This window comes from Aethina tumida, chromosome 5 (genome assembly GCF_024364675.1).
Source record: "Aethina tumida isolate Nest 87 chromosome 5, icAetTumi1.1, whole genome shotgun sequence".
Classification (NCBI taxonomy): Eukaryota; Metazoa; Arthropoda; class Insecta; order Coleoptera; family Nitidulidae; genus Aethina; species Aethina tumida.
In genome coordinates this window covers 20,857,639-20,880,902 of record NC_065439.1, presented here as the reverse complement: position 1 = coordinate 20,880,902, position 23,264 = coordinate 20,857,639, and the positions used below count along the sequence as shown (strand labels likewise).

Genomic DNA, 23,264 nt, shown 5'->3' with positions numbered 1-23,264 from the left:
ATGTAATGGAATGTTTAGTCACAAGTATCAAATATTGTACAAGATAAAGAAGATGTTATTGTTAAACAAACAAAAACACTTATTATTACAAACAGAAGGTTTATTTCCATTCATACAGTTTTAAGTATTTGATTCATCTATAATAATTGTAAACTTTGTTGAACTAGTTAGTTTAAATCAGGTTTCGATGATAATTATGGTTTTAATAAGAATCAAGTGTAAAATATAAAAATTTATACAAAAACCTCCAAAATTAGTATCAAATCAAAGTCGTTGTTATTTAAAAAATACATAAATTAAACATAAAAATAAAAAGCTGTGGTTTATAAAACATTTCAAATTCAATACTGAAATATTTGTTTCAAATAAAGAAAATTTAGGGATTATTTTTTATCTTCATTACTATGTAAAATCTCTACAAAAAATAGAAATTTTGTTTGGAATTATTATCAAATTTTGATAATTTTAGAGATCTATAATTAAAATAACATTTATAAGCTCGAGAAATATATACAGTTATTCATTTCAGTCCAGAAACTTCTCAAGATAACCCATGAGATAGTTTTTAATTTAAACATATTTATATCACTTTATATCTATTTACTGTTTTACCTAAAAATAAGTAATAGACATTTAGTTTTTTATAACGTTTTATTTTTTTATTGCTGAAATTCATAATAATTTGTATCACATTAAGAATTATTAAAATTACTTTTTGCCTTAATTTAATTATATAAAATCTCAAATAATATAATAGTTTGAAATATATAAAATTTCCGAATAATTATCAATGTTTAATAATTCTCTAGATACCAAAATTTTGATAATTTTGAAACCCTGGTTTAAATTCACAATTGAAATCTCTTATTATTATACATTTTCTTCATTATGTAGAATTATTCAAATTATCTTTTACATTAATTTTTCACTGTAAAAAATCAATAAAATAAAATGGATAAATATAAAATTTTAATAAACATGTAACCCTAGATTAAATTAATTTTTGAAATTTCAAGAAAAAAGCAATGTTGTAACTTAATAATTTTTATTTTGTTGTTTTTTTAATAATTATTTGTTTTTTCATTAATATTCATTATAATTTGTGTTATGATAAGAATTATTCAAATTATTTTTTACCTTAACTATACAAAATTTAAAAATTAAACTTAATAACAATTGTAATATACAAAATATCCTAATAATTATGAATTTTTGACAATTCTCTGAGAAAATATAATATTTTAATAATTTATTAACCTTAGTTTTAATTATCATTTGGAATCTTAAGAAAGACGTATTATTATTTTTTTAATTATTTCACAAACTAATAATTTAAAATATACAAAAACTTGAATATTATTTGTTGTTTTTTAAAAATACTTTGTTTTTGATTAATGAGATTTTGTATCACAGTATGAATTATTCAAATTATTTTTAAACTTATATCTATTTTAGCAACACAAAATTTATGAAATAAACAAAATAATAGTCTGAATATTCAAAAAATTGGAAAAGTAATCAAATTTTGATAATTCTCTAGATAAATATAAAATTTTAATAATTTTATAACACAAGTTTAAATAAATATTTGAATTTTTTATTTATCAATTTTTTTTAATTATTTCATAATTAACAAAATAGTTAGTTTGAAATGTACAAAAAATCAGAATAATTATCAATTTTTAATCATTCTTAGTATAAATATAAAATTTTGATAATTTTGTAATCTTAATTTAAATTAACATTTGAAATTTCAAGAAGGACCTAGCAATGTATAATTTTCTTAATTACTTTTCTAGTATATAATTTTATTTTGTTGCCTGTTATTTATTTTTAATATTTATATTTAATATTTATTTTTTTGTTTAAATAACGAAGCTCATTATAATGATTCTAATTATATTTTATTTTAATTTTTTTTTACAAAATAATAAAAAAAAATAATAGTTTCAATTTTATTAAATAATCCGAATATTTATTAATTTTTGATAATTCTCTGAATAAATATATTTTGATAATTTTTGTAATTATTTAATAAATTAATATTTTTTTAATCATTTTTAAGAAGATCTATAAAATAAACAAAATAACAGTTTAAATAAGTATTTATATCACATTATTATTCATTTTGTTAAGTATGTCATGAATTAATAATGTTATTTATTGTTTTCAAATTTTATATATTTTTTTACAAATTTATTAAATAAACAAAATCTAGAAAAAAAATCAGAATAAATATCAAATTTTTGATAAATCTCTGAATAAATACAATAATATATTTTATTGTTTTTTAATAAAACTTCTTTTATTTCTCAATTTGTTTATCTCTTTTTTACAAAATCTAAAAAAAAACAAAATAATAATTTGAAATAAACAATATATATATATATATATATATATATATATATATATATATATATATATATATATTGATAATTTTATAACATTAGTATAAATTAATATTTGAAAAGAAAGGCGTATTATGAAAAACTGAATAATAGTTTTGAACATTCGAAAAAATTCGAATGATACATTTGATAATTATCTGTGTAATTATCGAATTTTGATCATTTTATAATTTATATTTGGAAACCGAAGCTATTTACTTCACTTTTTTTAAATTCAACATTATTTTTGTTATTAAAACAATAATTTGTTGTTTAATAATAAGCAGTTCGACTATTTATAATTATTAAAGAAAAAAAAACAAAATTCTTTAAAATAGAATAAAATAATAGTTTTAAATATATTAAATGATTATGACATGATATATAATTTATTAAATTTCAAACTCCAGTTTAAATTAGAATTTTCTTAAAATTATTCAAACAATAAAAGAATTAGTCATTTCTTTGTGGTTAGATTAGTCGAAACGGACACCGCTGGCGCCGAACTGAGAGAACACGTCCAATTAATAAACACGTTCATGAGCAGTTGCATTAGCCTCACATATTTCATGCACTTCCTGTTCTCCGTTTTATTTACCGCCGTCATATTCGCTTCGATGCTAATGAAATGGATAATACACAGACACACACACACACACATACATGCATAGACGTCGGAAAATTACGGCGGACTTGGCTTGGTTTTCGCAACCACGATATTAATTATCCCCCTCGTGTGATTTACAACGAAACGCAACAAAGTGAATGAGCAACAGTGCATGTACAGTTTTCTTTTTGTCGTAAGACGGTTATCGTTGTTGTTATTATTATTATGTTAATTTGTCCCGTTCGGCTTACAGTTCTTCCAAACTAGTTCCCGGCCTGCACACAAATTCGGGACCGCCCGCATTAATTACAATTAATGTAAAACTGGCGGAACCTCCCTCTGGAACGTCGGGCATTTGACGCTGCGTTTAATTGAATGAAATCGACCAAAAATAGACGCGATGAGGCCGGTAGCGGTTCATTTCGCTTAATTGAGACCGTTGTCGCTGTCGCAAACGAAACGAAAAAAACGCGTCTCCGCCACACATGCGTTCGCATATGCGAAAAAATTCATAATTGTTGAAAACGCACGTATGCTTAACTGGTACGCGTACACGTTAAATTCCTGCGGGACGTTTGTGTGCGAGAGACACTTTGTTTCGTTTCACGTTCGGTTTTCGTGGAACGAGTAAGGTGTATTAAATTGTCGGGGCCTTGAAACATGCAGCAGGAATTGGTTTAGCGAATATGCAAATAATGTTTGTTGATCGTACATTGTATAACAATTAATCTTGGGTACAATTAACGCGGACCGTACAGACAGGTTGTCCTTAATGAACGAACAATTTGCCTCCGTTACCTAATCGATCTGTTACGTTTATTAACAATACGTGATATTTAATTAACGCAGGAAATGTCCATATCAATTCAAGAAGTGAAGTAAAAAATTCGTTTTGTTCGTTGAACAATTACGATCTAAAACAGTGACTTATTTGATAAACGTGATTTATCCTTGTAATTAAGGAAATATTTATTACATACTTTATAAAAACTAATCGGTATGTTGCTGCTGCTGAATTTAAGGTCACCTTTATGTAATATGTAAAATTATTGCTCATTTTTGTGTAGATTATACCTACTTAAATATTTGTCTAAATTATCAAAATAGGCACAAAAATAGACTTTTTATATATTTGTGCCCATATTTGTAATGTTAATTTCTATGTGTTTATATAGAAATTAACATTACATTATTTTATTTAAGAATTTAAATTGCATATTTTTCCATTAAATTATTACGCATAATTTTATTTTTTATTTATATATATATATATTTATAATTTATACACTGTAGATGTATGTATACATACAAAAAATTTAAATTAATAACATATATTACCACAATTAACAAATAAAATTAATTAATGTTTTATTAAATTCGTACAAAATGTCTAAGAAATGTCTATAAAATTTAAAAATATAATTTTGAAAAAAATAGAGATTAACATAATCATCCAATAAATTACAAAATTTCATATGATGTATACTAAAATTTTAAAAACATTAACACCTATTAAACTATAAAATTGTATATGTTTCTATATATACTAACAAATAAAAATAAATCAATGTTTCATTAATTTAGAAAAAATAAGTAAGAAACATAATAATAGAATATAAGATAAACATAATCATTCATAATATTACAAAATTTCATAAGTGTATAAAACATACAAAACATACAAACATCCTTTATATTATAAAATACTATATGTTTGTATATATACTTATAAAAAATTTAAATTAATAAAACATTTTACCACAATTAACAAATAAAACTGAATCAATATTTCATTAAATTAGTATAAAATGAGTAACATTCATAGAATTGTATGCAAAAATTTATAAAAACATAACATGTTTATCCATTATACTATAGAATTTTATATGTTTGTATATATAATTAAATAAAATTTACTTTACTAAAACACTTTACCCCAATTAATAAATAAAAATCAATCAATATTTCTTTAAATTAGTATAAAATGTACATAGAATTTAAGAACATCCTTTAAATTACAAAATGTTACAAGGATGTATGCAAAAATGTATAAAAACATACGTAAACTTTAAAAACATTAACATGTTTATACCTTATTCCATAAAATTGTATGTTTGTATAAAATGTGTAAGAAACGTATATTTTTTTCTGTATGTATACAAAAAAGGAATAATACATACAAGATTGAATACATTATAAAGAAATAAAAAAACAATAAATTAATTATATTAATATTTTTTTATTTATTTTCTATTAAATTTATCTATCTAAAAAAGTATACCAAAATATACATAGAATTAAAATATGTTAAAATATTACACTGAATTATTATCTATAGTAAATTTACAAAAATAAAAAATCAAAAATTTGATTAAACTAGTAAAAAGTATTAGTTTAAATAAGAAATAAATTATTTGTGAGAATATAATAAATTATAAATACGTTTATCTGTGTGGTAAAAAATAAAAACCATTTTAAAAATGTAAAAATTTACTGAAAAAAATATAACAGTACAGTTTTCATCAATTATAATCATAAAATTGTATATGCATACATATAAAAAATTTAAGTCAGCAGAGCTTATTACCATAATTAATTATTAAAAATCATCTAATGCGACCAATTTTAACCTTGTTATCTAGCTATACAGCTAAACCAAAAGGTTATCACATAATCGTCGACCAACTTGTTTGTTATTAATTTAACTCAATATTATTAATTCATAATAATTTAACATAAACAATTATGTCGGTTTTACCGTAACGTTTCTGTAGAATTATCTAAACTAGTTTCCAATTACAGTTTTTAATTGTATTTTCTGCAATACATAAATGAATAATTCAACATTCAACGTTATCATATTAGCCATATTTTAAACCATTGTTTGATGATTAAGGTCGTTTGAAAATTTATGGAACCAATGTTTGTACAATAATTATATTTATTAGCTTTAACGTAAATTAGTGTTTAAAGAGTTATTGTAAAAGTATGTACCATATAAAATAACAAAAATATATGCAATACCACAATATTTAAATAAATAATTTTACATCGAAATAAACATTTTTTTCATTATCGCTCTTTTTAAAAGGTAGCCCGTAAACTTTGGCGCATTGTCGTCAGTAATTAAGGTCATTTGATAATTAAAATCTAAATTTATCGTGCCGTAATTTGAAGCCACAGCTCACACACGACAAAATCCGCATTCTACTTTAATTCAATAATTTGTCCCGTTCACAATTTTAAACATCGCCATTAGCCGAATAAATTTTTTCTCTCTCCACAAATTGACCTAAATCAAAAGAACGTAATTTCAGCGGCGGCAACGCAACATTACAGGAACTAATTTAAAAAAGACCTGTTACGGCCCGAGGCAAGGTAAACCTAATGGCTCTTATAAATATTACATATGACAAAATTGCGGCGAATGCGGATAAATAATTAGTTCTCCGACCACGAGCGCAGCTGCCCGGAATAACTCCGGCACACACGTAATTCACCATTTAAATGGAAACCCAAAATCAATTTCTCATTGTCGTCCATCGGCGCATCTAAATTCCGATGCAACTTCATAAACGTCGTTTCGTATGCACGCCCGTCGCCGTTCACGTGTCCGTACGGAACGATCTGTTGAATGCGATTAACATGCTGGAACATTAGAAATCCGTTGTTTTTTTCTACGTGCCTTATTAATGCTACGGATGCAACTGCAACGTAAGTTCTTTGTCACATTCACAATCCATTTCAATTTCTCGCCGTTCGCTGCTTTCTAACGATATTTTAAGAGTACGAAATTAATGATCAAGTGAAAAGGAAATTAGAGGGAACAATGGTCTTGGAGTTTTCATAGCATCAAAGTGCAGTTCTTCCTGAGACGTTGTTCTGTGAGTGGAGTACACCACCACCAAACCTTGTTGTAGTTGGGTCAACAAATATTAATTTTAGTTGATATTTTTGAATGTGACAGGCTAAAAGTTTCATTGAATTAAAACGGTTATTCATTTACAAGAAATATTTTCTTACTGCAAATTGGTTTATACACCACATTTCTTTTAACTCTAATATCTATTTTTTCTTCACTTTTCAATATTCAAAGCCACTTTAGTCTCTTCGTGGATTCTAGCTCTAACATATATGTATTCATAATCATAGTACATTTTTTAAAAAATATCTTCCATTTCTTACTTTAATTTTTCTTCTATTATTTTATTATTCTTTATAGTTCTTTAAAAGATATCTTTCATTAATTTTCAAACTTTTTTTAATATCATTTCTATTTCACAAGATTGATATTCCTTTTTAATTTCTAAAGTTAGCTTATTTATATTTTAATCTTCTCTGGATAGTGAATTTTTAATATTTTCTATGTAAGAAGTATTTTCTTTTATTGTAAATTGACATGTCTACTCCAATTATTTGGTAAGTTCTGTATTTTTTCATCATTTTCCAGTATTCAAAACCACCTTTATCTCTTCCTGGTTTCCAGTTATAACATATGAAATCATCACCTTATTATTGTCTGTAGTAAGTATTTAAAAGACATCTTCCATTACTTTTCATACTCTTTTTCTTTAATATTCTTTCTATTTCACAAGAGTCGACATACCTTTTAAATTTGTATAATTGGCTTGTTTATATTTTAATCTTCTCTGGATAGTGAATTTTTAAAACTTTCTATTGTATTTACTATATACCTAAGAAGTATTTACATTTATTGAAAATTGACTTATCTACTCCAATTATTTGGCAATTTCCTTTATTATTTTATTATTGTTTATAGTTCTTTAAAAGATATCTTTCATTAATTTTCAAACTTTTTTTTAATATCATTTCTATTTCACAAGAGTGATATTCCTTTTTAATTTCTAAAGTTAGCTTATTTATATTTTAATCTTCTCTGGATAATTTTTAATATTTTCTATGTAAGAAGTATTTTCTTTTATTGTAAATTGACATATCTACCCCAATTATTTGGTAAGTTCTCTATTTTTTCATCATTTTTCAGTATTCAAAACCAGCTTAGTCTCTTCCTAGTTTCCAGTTATAACATATGAAATCATCACCTTATTATTGTCTGTAGTAAGTATTTAAAAGACATCTTCCATTACTTTTCACACTCTTTTTTTAATATTCTTTCTATTTCACAGGAGTCGACATACTTTTTAAATTTGTATAATTAGGTTGTTTATATTTTAATCTTCTCTGGATAGTGAATTTTTAAAACTTTCCATTGTATTTACTATATACCTAAGAAATATTTCCATTTATTGTAAATTGACTTATCTACTCCAATTATTTGGCAATTTCTTTTTACTCTAATCTCTATTTTTTCTTCACTTTCCAGTATTCAAAGTCACCTTAGTCTTTCCGTGGTTTCCTGCTTTAACATATGTTTTTATCATCTTATTATTGTCTGTAGTAAGTTATTTAAAAGATATCTTCCAATCACTTTTCACACTCTTAATTTTTAATATTCTTTTTATTTCACAAAAGACAACTTCTTTTTCAATTTGTAACGAGTTAGCTTCTTTACATTTCTTCTATTACTTTTCAAACTTCTCCAATTCACAATAGTTTTTACATATTTTTCAATTTGTAAAGTTTGCTTATTTATATTTTAATCTTCTCTGGATAGTAAATTTTTAATCTTTTATGTAAGATTATTTCTTTTATTGTTAATTGAGCTCTTACAGCATAGTACAGTTCTTCCTAAGACGTTATTTTACGTGTGATGTTGTATTTAACAGTATATCACTCCCAAACTTGGTTGGAGTTGGTCCAACAAAGAATAATTTGACATGATGCTTTTCGAATGTAACAATCCAAATAGTTTCATTGACTCTAAGCCGTTATTCATTTGCAAGTCATCACAGAACTAATCGATTCAACTTCTAAAGAAATTAATTTTTATCCCGAAGTACTGCTTCTGTTTCTCATCATCATTTGAACCCCAGCAAAAACAAACTAACGAATAGATTCAAGACTTGAAATGTCCGACAGTATAAAAGCTGCACAAATATTTCCTTTGTCTATTGGAAAACAGTTAGAAATTCATTAGCGAGCTTTGTACCAATATTCAATGCAAGTCATCAGCAAATCAGTCGATTGGAACACATTAGAATTCCACTCCAAGGTACAAATCTTACTTTCATCCTAGTCGAATCTTAAAATTCCGCACCACAAAAGCAAGCGAAACCATCCAAAGAGAGTTATCGTTAATATCTTGCAGAGTCAAGAGGTCGCACGTTTTCCTCTATCAATAAATCAAACGTGAACAGCACAATGAAGTCGGAGATGGACTTAAAGCCTGATTTGTCGGCGTTGGCCTACTAAAGCGCGTTATTTCCACGTTAAAAGGCTGCTCAACCACGAGAGATGCTGCGTACTAATTCAAGGTCAGACCTTCAAGAAGACTACAACAGATTTTGTTCGGATGATGGGGTCGAAGCATCGAAACAAAATCCATTCGCGAACCTGAAGGCGTTTATAATTTGCTAAATTACCAGTTTGGAACTTTTGAGGCGAGACGCGGGCATTTAAAAATTTAAAGCACCTCATCAACCCAAACCACCTTCGAACGAATCAAGTGGGTAACTCACGTGTGCATCTTGTTTTTGGCCATGGCTCTCGATCGGGCAATCCCACACTCCGTTTACAAACCACAAATAATGAAGAAACGATGAGATCCACAGGTGGACTGCGCAAAACAAAAACACACGCGCACCGAGTACCGCGTACCGTCCGAATGCAAGATCTGAGAGAGGTGCGACGCGACGGCACTCTCCTACTTCGGCCGGGCCGGATTCGTCGGAGTCGAGAGCGGTGTCTGCGTCGTGCGGGCACTGTAGGGACGCTTTCTCGACGGCCGCTGCTGACACCTAGTGATTTTGCGTGCGACTGGATTCTTCGAACCGGTTCGGACCGCGGGGGGCGGCGATTCCACTGATTAATTGGTGTTAAAAAAGGGCCTCGGACCGGGCGAACGTGCTAGACTCTAATGACCGAATGCGACGAATGGGTTGGAGGAGTTTGGGATCGACGCAGTTCCAGCATTTTTGATATCTTCCGAGATTTATGTTTTTTATCTGCATCTTATTGGGAAGATGTACATTTTTCATGTCGCTGTTATCAATGTTATTAATTTGTCTTCTCTACTGTTGCATGAATTACGTTGTGTAAAAGTCATCTTATATTTCTTTCCTTTCATGCTTTTTTATTTCACAACAGTTTTAAATGTGACTTCTCTAGATTATGAATATCTTAAATATTGATGAAATAAACATTTTTTATTTTTTAAAATGTTTGTAATTCTATTTTCTATTTTTCTTGACTTTGGCCAAACTTACGGACAGGTTGAAGCCAACGTCATTTTTATTTTGTCTCAATATTTATGTTTCTTATCTATCTTGTTGGGGAAAAAGTATATTATTAATGTCACAATTACCAATCTTATTAATTTGTCATCTGTATTATTAACTGAATTACATTTTGTAAAAATCACATAACATTTATTTTGTTCAACGTTTTACATATACTATTCTAAATAATGAATATCTTAAATTCTCTTGTAACTGACATTATTTTATTAATTTGTTTAATAATTATCTTATGTCCATTACCTTTAACTGTAATATCTTCTTTCATTTCTTTCTAATATTCAAACCCACATTATTGTATTAATTCATTTATTTAAAAGATATCTTCAGTTTCTTCTATGTACTATGTGAAAAGTATTTTCTTCTGTTGTAAATTAATTTATCTATTCCTGTTATTTGACAATTTCTTCTAACTCTCTATTTATTCTTTACCTTCCAGTATATTCGTGGCTTCTATCTTTAATATATGTATTCATCTACTTCACAAAAGTCAACATATTTTTTTTTAATTTGACAAATTAGCTTATTTGTATTTTAATTTTCTATAGATAGTGACATTTTCTATTGTATTTTCTACGTAAGAAGTATTCTTTTATTGTAAATTAATTTATCTACTCCTGTTATTTGGTAATTTCTTCTAACTCTAATCTCTATTTTTTTTTACTTTCCAGTTTTCAAAGTTACCTCAGCACCTTCGTGGCTTTTAGCTTATTTACTTCAATTATTTGGAGATTTTTTGACTCTAATCTATACTTTTTCTTCACTTTCCAGTAATCATCTTAGTCTCTTCGTGGTTTCTAGTTTTAACATACGTATTCATCATCTCATTATTGTTCATAGTAAGTTCTTTAAAAGATATCTTCCATTACTGTTCATACTCTTTTTCTTTAATATTCTCTCTATTTCGTAAGAGTCGACATACCTTTTTTAAATTTGTATAATTAGCTTGTTTATATTATAATCTTCTCTGAATAGTGAATTTTTAAAACTTTCTATTGTATTTACCATATACCCAAGAAGTATTTCCATTTATTGTGAATTGACTTATCTACTCCAATTATTTGTCAATTTCTTTTAACTCTAATTTCTATTTTTTCTTTACTTTCCAGTATTCAAAGCCATCTCAGCATCTTCGTGGCTTTTAGTTTATATACTCCAATTATTTGGTGATTTTTTAACACTAATCTTCACTTTCCAGTAATCACCTTAGTCTCTTCGTGGTTTCTAGTTTTAACATACGTATTCATCATCTCATTATTGTTTATAGTAAGTTCTTTAAAAGATATCTTCCATTACTTTTCATACTCTTTTTCTTTAATATTCTTTCTATTTCACAAAAGTCGACATACCTTTTTTAAATTTGTATAATTAGCTTGTTTATATTATAATCTTCTCTGGATAGTGAATTTTTAAAACTTTCTATTGTATTTACCATATACCCAAGAAGTATTTCCATTTATTGTAAATTGACTTATCTACTCCACTTATTTGGCAATTTCTTTTAACTCTAATTTCTATTTTTTCTTTACTTTGCAGTATTCAAAGCCACCTCAGCATCTTCGTGGCTTTTAGTTTATATACTCCAATTATTTGGTGATTTTTTAACACTAATCTGTACTTTTTCCTCACTTTCCAGTTATCAAAACCACCTTAGTCTATTCATGGTTTCTAGATTTAACATCTTATTATTGTCTGTAGTAAGTTCTTTAAAAGGCATCTTTTTCTTTAATATTCCATCTATTTCACAAGTCAATACATTTTTTTAAATTAGCTTATTTGTATTGTAATTTTATATGGATAGTAACATTTTCTATTTTGTTTTCTATGTGAGAAGTATTTTCTTTATTATAAATAACTTTTCTACTCCTATTATTTCGTAAATTCCACTAAATCTAATCTCTATTTTTTCTTCACTTCTCCAGTATTCAAAACCTCATTAGCATCTTCGGGGCTTCTTGTTGTAATATATGTATTCATCATCTTGTTATTGTTTGTAGTAAGTTCTTTAAAAGATATATATCATTACTTTTCAAACACTTTTTCTTTAACATTTAAAGTCAACTTTTTATTATTGTTAAATTATCTTCAAAAGTAATCTTATATTTTTTGGATTTTTTTAACATTATTTTTTTTTCTTGAAAATAAATCTATTTCTATTTCCTTTTTATTATGAAGGAAGTTTTTTAAAGAAATCTTTTTCTTTCCAACATTCTAAATATCCTTTTTATTTCTGTTCCATTTGGAATTTTTCATAATGTAACTTATTCATATAGATATTAGAAGTAATTTACTTTCTTTATTTATAATTTCACACATCCGCAGCTAATTAATAGTGTTTAACTATTAAACGAGTTCATTTTTAAAATGTACCCACAATAAAAACTCGTTTTTTATCCTGTAAAACGAAACTGATTAAAACTTACATTGTTTTACTTTTACTGTACACCGCAAATTATTCTTGTAACATTTTCACCTCTTTACAAATAATTCCGCAATCAAGTCAACAATCTTCTTCATACTCTACTTGTTCTTTCTTTAGAAAATTTTTCTTTTGTTAGCTTTCCTCGATAGTTACACAAACAATTAATTGCGTTTTCCAACGCCAATGATGAACATGCACCAAAATCGACTAATTAATTATTGGTCCCAATTAAACGCGATGTTATAGGAAATTGAGAAAAAAAAGTTGCCGCAATTTTAAATTAAAATCGTCCCCGTTTAATTCATTAAATATTTTTTCTGATTTCCTGCGGTATCTTGAGTTTTGTCGCTTTCCGACCGTTATGTAATAGCCAATGATTGTTACAAAAGCAACTAATAAAAGATGCTGTACAAATACAATGCTGCATATCGCGTGAAAAAGCGTGGGACTGATAGGATGTAACTAATAGAAGTATTATAGCAATGAGGAAGAACAATCAGTTATACTTTTATATGCTAATTATAAGAGAGCATTACTCTTGAGGCTGCGACTAACTTTACCATGTAGGTAACACAACCGCAATGAAATCAAACGTAAAATGATACCATTATATCTTTCCCCATACACTCATAACTCATTAAGTACATTTAGAGGTGGTTTGTGTAGGGGTGTTAATTCACCATCATCATTTGATGACGTTACTTGGAAGTGAGCGCGAGCCCCCCTAACAATGAATTCCGTAATAAACAACCATTTACTGCTCATTCACATCGCGGCAATCTAACAGTTGACGTTTAATAAAAGCACAATGACGCTCAAGAAGGCATCGAGCGAGTACTTTTGTCCGTATCTCTGGCATTCATTCTCGCACTGAATCACACAACCAACAGCACACTTTTGTGTTGACTGGGTTGCGTTAGTTAGACTACCGCAATTTGAAATGAGATTTGTATCACGACTGAAGTTTAATAAACTTCGTTGATGTTACCAATTACATTACATTGACTTAATTTCACAACTTATTTTCTGGTGATTGTGTCACATATTATTAAAATACATTATATAAAACAATAAATTGCTATAATTATGTGTAGTAGATATGAAAAAATTTGTCTAATTTCGATTCGACTTCAAATGTCAAAAAACGATGTGTGTGAGAAGATGGTTAGTGGATGGGAAAGAAAAATCTTGATTTCTACTAAAAATGTGAAAGTACAATTTTTGTCTTGCTTAAGATAGCATTCACTGGACCACAGATCTGTGGAGACTAGTAGTTTTTAGTGAAAGGATTAAATTTAATTCATAAAAAAAAAATGATGGCTCAATTTATGTTAAACTTCCCTCAGAGACAAAACTACACAAAACGTTTGTCATACCCACAGTCAAACTTGGTGGTGGTCCAATTATGCTAAAGGGATGCTTCAATTCTTCTGGCATAGGCTCCCTTAGACTGATTTATGTACAGTGATATATAAAACAATAAATTGCTTCCATATATTGAAGAAATGATGCTCTTACTAAATAGGTTTCAACATGAAAATGATCCCAAACACAAATCCAAAATTGTAATGGATTTTTTAAAACACCAAAGCAACGATGTTTTGTATTAACCCTTTCAATCACCAGACATAAACTCTATAGAAAATATAGGGAGTTAAGTTTATAAATATAAATTCGACATAAAAATTTAACAAATTTAAATAAACACATCCAGAAACTTGAAGGAATATACACTTGTCATATATTCGGAATATGGTTGAGTCTATGCCAGGAAGATGGGCCAAAATTATAAAACAAAAAGGATATAATGAAAAATGTTAATGTTAAATTAAATAACACAAACTTAATGATTAAAAATCCCTTCCAAAATTAAAGTTGCTATATTTATGTTCAGCTCAATTCAGAAAAATATATGTAATATTTTATTGTTTAAAAATATAGTAATATTATGATAATAGTTCACATTAAATATAAAATTTATAGCTAAAATATCTAACATTTTCCAAAATTTCTAAAAATTGATTGTTCCTAACTTTTGAATATGAGTTTATAGTTATATCACGCATAGTTTTGAATCCTAAACATGTAAAATACTTGTTATAATTAAGTCACTAATCTGTAAACAAACACAACAATTTACTTACTTAAAAAATCTCATTTCACACAAGCCTAATCACGCAACCACTATAAATACCACCGAGTCAAGCTTCAAAACAAAACTAACATGTGTTCACTCTATCCTCCTCATGATGCTTTTTTTGTATAAACAGAAAATATGAGTATCTATGGTGACACACATACAAAGGTGTGTCATTAGAGGGAAAATTACTGGAACCAGCGTTTCTCCTTTTTGATGCATGACATTATAATTAGACCGTGATAACAAGGGTTCTATCAGTACACAAGGGTGCAATTTCGGCTTGCGACGCTTCCTAAACGATAATTAAACAGATGCAACACGCGAGAATTAACTTAGTGCATATCAAAGAGGCATTAAATTAAAATAGTGGATGGCACCCCGGCCTTACGGTGCGTGGGGTGCGCAATTGAATTTTCGTAACGGTTCAATTATTCGTTGTTGTTGTTTTTTCTGCGATTTATTCGATTGCGTGTACGTGAAAACAATAAAAACAATTTATTATCATGCATAATGAGATTACTTTCCGTTTCTGAAGAAGGTGTGTAAAATTGATGGGTTTTCGATGCACGGTTTCCAGAACGTCATTAAAACGTCACACCTCATTAACTGATATTATTTAATGAATATGGAAAATTGAATTATTGAAATATTTCCCTCGTTCCGATGAAGATAAATCAATAGATTAAAAATAAAAGAGTTGTAGGTGGAAATAATTGTTCGCGTGCTTTATTTAGATCTGGGTTAACGCCTAAATTATTTAAGTAAGACGCTTAATCACAATCTATTTTGTAAATCTATCGCTTTTTGACATTGTTAATATTTATGGTTTTATTTGTTACTAAAATTAGAAAAGTGTGTTCTGAATATACATCATTAGGTTCGTTAAGCTAATGAGCCTTTCGTTTTGTGTTTTTAACATCATTGATTAATATTAGATTGCAATACATTATACATTGTTTACAATTTATGAACAAACAAAAAAATGTGTATTTTTTGAATTACTAGAAGATTTTCAAATCTTTTTAATTTTTTGTGTACCATTAAATGTTTTAAACTATTTCAAACCCTTAAATATATTATTTGTTACTTTTAATGACTTATTTTCAAAATCCTTTGAATATATTTTATAATATAATAATTAAGTTTTCTACTTCGAAAATCCTCAAATATTTTTAATTTTTTGGGGACCATTAAATTTTTAAACGATTTCAAATCTTTATATGATATATTTTTTATTTTTAATGACCTGTTTTCAGAATCCTTTGGATAATTTTAGTATTTAATATATTTTATAATATAACTAAATTTTCTACTTCGAAGATACTCAAATATTTTTAATTTTTTGGGGATCATTAAATTTTTTAAACGATTTCAAACCATTAAATGTTTTATTTTTTAGATTTAATGATTAATTTTGCAGAATCCTCAGGATAATTTTAGTATTTAACATAATTTATAATATAATAACTAAGTTTTCTACTTCGAAGATCCTCAAATATTTTCAATTTTTTGAGACTCATAATATTTTTAAGTAATTTCAAACTCTACAAATATATATTCTTTTAGTTTTAATGACCTATTTTCATAATCCTTCGGATAATATTAAGTATTTAAAATATTTTATAATATAATAATATATATAATATAATAATTAATTAAATATTTTATTTTATTTAAATTTTAAATATTAATCAATTAATTTAAATTTGAAATATATTCAAATTCTCAATTTTTTTTCTTCGCCATTAAATATTTTTAATTTTATGGTTTTCTACTTCGAAGATCTTCAATTATTTTTAATTTTTAAGGAACCATTAAATTTTCTAAACAATTTCAAACCCTTAAATGTTTTATTTTTTACTTTTAATGTCTTATTTTCAGAATCCTCAAGATAATTTTAGTATTTAATATATTTTATAATATAATAGCTAAGTTTTCTACTTCGAATATCGTCAAATATTTTCAATTCTTTAAATAATTTTAAACTCATAAATGTTTTATTTTCTAAAATAATATAAATAATATAATAAATATTTTTAATTATCTATATTCACACAATCCAATATTATTTACTATTATAACATTACTATTATAACATATTATATTTCATATATTTTCATATTTGTCAATATATAATATATATAATTTATAAATAATAAAAACTTTGCCTTTTTATTTTAAATTTAAATAAATCACTTAATTAAATACTTCATTTTATTTAAATGTTAAATATTAATCAATTAATTTAAATTTGAAATAAATTCAAATACTCAATTTTTTTCTTCGTCGTTAAATATTTTTAATTTTATGGTACAATTAAATTTCTTAAACAATTTCTAAAATGTTTTATTTTCTACTTTAATTAACTTCGCAATTCTTTGTATAAATAAATATAAAATTTAATTTCATATATAATTGTTATATTAAAGTGCAAAAAATTTAAATATTTATTTAGATAATTAAAACTTTAATCTACATACAACCCCAATTGACCTAGTTAGTCATATAATTAATAAGGTATTATTTAAATTTGAACCTTCTAATTAAATTTAGTAATCATTATCCATTTAATTTATTATTTTCCTTGAATCATTAATTTGTTCCCAGCAAAATTGCCTTATATACAATTTCACAACGAAGTCAGGAAGGAAGATTACAACTGCATTAGACACCTAATTAGCGAAATCGAAACCCTCGAAGATCCACAATCCAATTTTTAATCTAAACAAACGCTAAACGTTTTCGTCATTTCCTCGTACAAAACAACGCTACAGTTAACGACTCAGAACCAAAAACTCACTCTTCAGCTTCCTTCTCCTTCTCCTCCGAGACGGTGACGGCGGTCGGAGGCGGCGGCAGATCGTCCATGGGCAATGTGTCCTCCGGCGGCGTGGGCGGCGTTTTGTCGAATTCGGCTATCGGTGCCAGCTCCGGCATCGGCGACACCGAATTGCTCTCCATTATCCCCTTGTCGACGCACTGCCGGCACTAACCCCGCGAAAAATAATCGAAACGTACGAACAAAACACTCGCACTTTCCGTTGGCACAAGTCACACGTATTTTTTTCTCCCCGTTTGTTACACGGCGGCGGACGCCACTTAAATGCAAGTGAAAATCTACTGGCGCAACAATCGACTGCCTAGCTGGGTCTGATTCGCAGTCATCTTCTGTAAAAAAAAAGTAAAAGTGTATTAGTGGAGTCGACGGTGCACGTGGAGTTTTGGAGGTGCACACGAAAATCGATCGGATTCGCGGAAAAGTACACACGTTGAAAAATTTATTGTTGTTGCCCGGTCTTAATGTTGGGAATGTTTGTACGGCTTGACTAATGTATGCAGAGGTCAGGTCTCAGCTCAAAACAAGGCTTAATCGGGCTAAATTTAGATTAGAATAGAGCACGACGTAAATAATAGTGAAATTTTCCTATTATGCACCATTTATTTAATGTGCCGATTTTCTTTGGCATTTTTTTTATATGAAATTATATGAATCGAAGAGAATTGTTAGTTCGTAATGGTGATATCGATTAGGTATGTTATTTAAATCATTCATAAGATATTTGAGTGTGTCATCTATACATATAAATAATATTGAAATAACCGTTTTTTACACCAAAATAATATTTTTTACAATTTTTAATGATGATGATGATGAATGACTTTTTTAATGATTTTTCAGGAAATTAGTATTAGTAAAAAAATAAAAATCCAATCCAAGTTATTAAAGTGAAACTATGTAATTTAATCAGTATGAATTTAATTGTATGGATTTTAATCCTATAGATTTTGTGTGAATTTTGATCGTATGGAAAATGATCGTATGAAATTTGATCATATGGATTTTAATCGTATGGATTTTAATCGTATGGAAAGTGATCGTACGAATTTTGATCATATGGAAAATGATCGTATGGATTTTGATCATATGGAAAATAATCGTATGGATTTTAATCGTATGGAAAATGATCGTATGGAATTAAGTCACTTTACGTTTTTAGTAATTTCTCACGTTTTTAATAAATTTTTGAGATTTTAGAAGTTTTTTATGATTTTAGTAAATTTTTACGTTTTTCGTAACATCGTTATATTTAGTATATATAATACTCTATGTATATATATTTCTTTAAGGCTACCACTCGTAATTGTAGCAATTAATGCACCCAAGAAATTTCGAAAGTATGGCTCATTAGTATTTACTACTACTATGGGAAATTTTCCTCGAAACTGAAATTGTTCGAGAGAACCGAAATTTCTTCCAATTTTGCTTTTACAAGAAATTTATTTCACAATAATTTTCACATAAAATTTTTATAATTAAAAATTTTTTGGTTATAGAAGTGTAATAAACAACTTGTTGAAAATAAATTTACTATACTAAGTTGAAATATTTTTATCAATTTTTTACGGAGATAGTAACAATTTCAACAATCACTGAACAACTTTAAATATAATGGAAGTCATACTTCAATAACTTACCATAAAATAAACTTGATTTATCAAGACTTATTAAATAATCCAGTTAATGTTAATAATCCAAAATGGTCTATTCATTGTCCCAATTTTTAAATGATCAATATATTATTAGAAGATAGAATAAGTTTTATTTTTCCCCCAACTTTCTAGTAACTCTTTAGTTAGTTGGAAACAAATACAGTCGAACTTAAATACTTCGAAGTTGCCAGAAAATAAAGTTTACTTATTAAGATTTATTAAATAATCTAGTTAATTATCTAATTCTGAAAGGTCCAGTTTATTGCTAAGTGTAATAAACTGTCCTATTTTTAATTGATCAATAAATTCTTAGGAAATTAGTTATAAATTTTATTTTTCCTCAATTTTCCAGTAATTCTTTAGTAAATTGAATACATCATATAAATAAAGTTTGTTTACAAACATATACAGGTTATATGTACTGAAATAATCTAACCTGAAAATAATCTAAAAAATACTTGCATACATAAACAGCTACAAATAAATTGGCTAATAAACTGTGCCATAAATTGTCAAAATAAATTATAAAGAAATTTATTAATAAAATATAATTATTATTCTATTATTAAATTAATAAAAAAATAAATAATAAAAGCCTTAATAAGAACTAGTTTTTATAAGTCCAACATATTATTTCTAAATAAATCCAATTGATTATCCAATTTTAAGAGTTTCAATTTATTGTTACGTATAATATAAAAATTATCCAATTTATTCTCCAATTTTTAATTAATCTACAAATTGCTATAAAATAGATTTAATTTGAATTTTCCTTAATTATTTAGTAACTTTTATCCTACCAATTTACTAACAATGTTTGTTTAGAAGATTCTACAGGATTTATGTACTGAAATAACCTAACCTAAAAATAAACATGTTACCCACCCTGGCAAAAAATTAGTATGTAAAATAACTGAAAAACACAATTAACTATCAATAAATTGGCTATTAAACTGTGTAATAAATTTCTAGGGCGAATTATAATAAAATTTAGTAATAAAAAGATAACCATTATTATATTATTCTAAAAGATCAAATTAAGTTAGAAATAGATAGACCATAAAAATATATAAAAACCTTAATGAGAATTAATTTTTATGCGTTGCATTTTATTATACAATAACTTCACATAAAATATATATATTGAACTATTGCTAAATAATTCTCTATATCTAATTGGATGATCTTTTTTAACAAATATTTTGTAATTGGAATTTTATCATTATTTTTGTTTATTTTATGTTTATGCATTTTTTAATAACAAAGGTGTTTCAATTATTTGAATATTTTTATCATTTTTTACAAAAATAAAAACCGATACAGTAATTATTGAATTGCTGTAAATATAATAAAAACAAATGGAAATTTATATTTTATTTTATTTAATTTATTAATAACAAAAGTGATTGATTTATTAGATTTGGGCATTTTAAACAATTTTTCAAAAAATGGAAACCGTTTCAACAATTATTAAATGCTCTAATTAGAATAGAACACAGTCGAACTTTTATGACTCGAACTATTACTTCTCAGACAATAAAGACAACTTATCAAAATTAATTAAATAATCCAATTGATTATCCAATTTTGAGAGCTTCAATTTATTGCTTCGTATAATTCAAACATTGGCCATTTTATTGTCTAATTTTGAATTGATGAATAAACTGATAGAAAATAAAATAAATTTTATTTTTCCTCAATTGTTTAGTAACTATTTAGTAACTTTTAGTATTATCAACTATACAGTCTGTACAACCAAATTAAGAAGTCCCACTACAAATTCGATTTATCAAATCTAATGCCCAAATAGTTTGTTCCAGTTAACAACACATTCGACTTATCTTTAAAGAATGTAAATTTAAATTTAATGATATTTTTTGAAAGAATTTTGTCTTAACTTCGATCAAATTAAAATGAAATGAAAATCATATTATATTTTACTTAAGATTTTTTCCAATTAATAAATTAATTACTATTTCGTATATGTTAACGTTATAAAAACTGATAGTAAATTCCAAAAAGATTTCGTTATGTCGATAATTGTTAGATGTTAATTTAGCATTGTTAACAATTTTAACAATAATGAAGATATTTTCCAATTTTATACCACTTTAAATAAACATTAAAAACAGATAACGTATATTATTAAATTGCACTTTCACTTTCAAATTTAACAAACTCACTTTTCTATGATTTGGTATGCAAATAAAATCAACTATATTAATAGTCAATGATGCACATCTAGACATTTTAAAACGGTTTTTAAAAATTAACAATTCAAATGAAAGTTTGTTGTCCGTTAAATTTCTTTCTGTTAGTTAAATTCCGTCAAATATTTCCCTCGTGCGGGTTTCATCAGTTTCCATCAAAATATGTGTTTGTTTTCTCTCAGCCCGTCGCCCGCCTATCAGTTTATAACAGCCCCGTTTTTATATCGCCTGTTCCACCTTCAACACATTTTCTTGACACATTTACCAAACGAGGGGTCGTTAAATTTCAAGAGGTACTTCATAAAATTCCGAATCCGTTACATTAACGAGGAAATTTATAATTTATAATAACGGCTGCTTTTGGCAATTTTTTGTAACCTTCTGGTTATTTATTAATTGCAAAATATACGGTTATTTTGTAGATTGAGAAATTTAAGTAATACTTACAAATTACACATTTTAATCGACCGAAACTGAGATTATAGACTTCGATAGGAAATTGGCAACCACACGAAAAAATGTCAACAAAAATTGTGCAAGGCTTGTGTACATCAATTTAATCCGACGTGTCCGTTCCACCTTTGTGCTATTGACAGTGTTATACGTGAAATCTCTTATTAAAATGTAACGCATAACAATAAAATATTGTTTTTAATCGATAATCAACCGATTTATAAACCGACCAATAAATAATGCACACATTTCGCTTTCATGTTTCGATTTTCGCTGCACATAATTGGAATTTAATACCGAGGCATTTCCTTCCCAATGTTATTGTGGCTGCCAGTGAATTATTGAATGGCCATTTGGCGTTGAGACCGGTAAATAATTAAGACGTACGGGTTTACTGCACCACCAATCTCTGCCGTTACGAGAGAAACGTCCGCACAAAAAAAACTTTATCTCTGCACTGGCTTTAAAGAATTTAGACTGTACAATGTGGATTTTTCTAATATAAACAAGAGTGAATATTTGGAAATTCGTATGTTTTAATGTAACATAACAGAGATTTTTTAATCTATTTATTTTAACATTTTAAAATTTCTGCAGTAAATATCTTCAAGGATTTCATTAAAAATAGTAAACTAAAATGATTAATTTCCATACTACACATAGACTAAACTGAAAGTCTTGAACAATAAATTGACGTGTTTAAAAACTATTTACTATTTAACAATATATATACTATTCTCCTGCGAATTTATTGCACTGATCAATCTCTGCTGTTACAAGAGAAAAAACAGTTTAGTTCTCAGACAATATATTTTTTTTTAACAAAACAGGAGTAACTTTATAAATTATTTAAATTGTTTTCATGTAAAATATTAAAGTAGTAAATTATTTAATTTAATTGAGATTAATTTTGTTTCATTTTGTGTAATTTTATTTACAAGAAATAGAAAATGAAAATTGATGCAAAAAGTCTTTCCAATAAATTTAATTTTAATTCAATTATCGATTACCATATATTTTATTTTATTTTAACACCCTTGATATTTTTTACTCTTTAAGAGAATAATATATTATTTCCTTCCAATTTACTTCATCACCAATCTCCGTGTTCTAATCCTGATTAAATATGTTGAAAAATTTACTAAATACTCTATATTTCCATTTTTTTATTTTAACTG

The 23,264-nt window shown here is 26.5% G+C and overlaps 1 protein-coding gene across 4 annotated transcripts in view; it reads right to left on the bottom strand.

Moving 5' to 3' along the window:
* LOC109600819 (lysosomal membrane ascorbate-dependent ferrireductase CYB561A3) overlaps positions 1–23,264 on the bottom strand; it is a 50,612-nt gene that overhangs the window by 13,195 nt on the left and 14,153 nt on the right. For 2 of the 4 annotated variants that reach the window (XM_020017008.2, XM_020017006.2), the window contains exon 2: positions 17,733–18,100. In XM_020017008.2, coding sequence (XP_019872567.1) covers positions 17,733–17,893 — 161 coding nt within the window. In that variant the 5' untranslated portion in view covers positions 17,894–18,100. Of the gene's footprint in view, positions 1–9,593; positions 9,908–17,732; positions 18,154–23,264 lie in introns of those variants that run through there. The other 2 variants (XM_049967854.1, XM_020017009.2) reach the window with 2 other exon arrangements.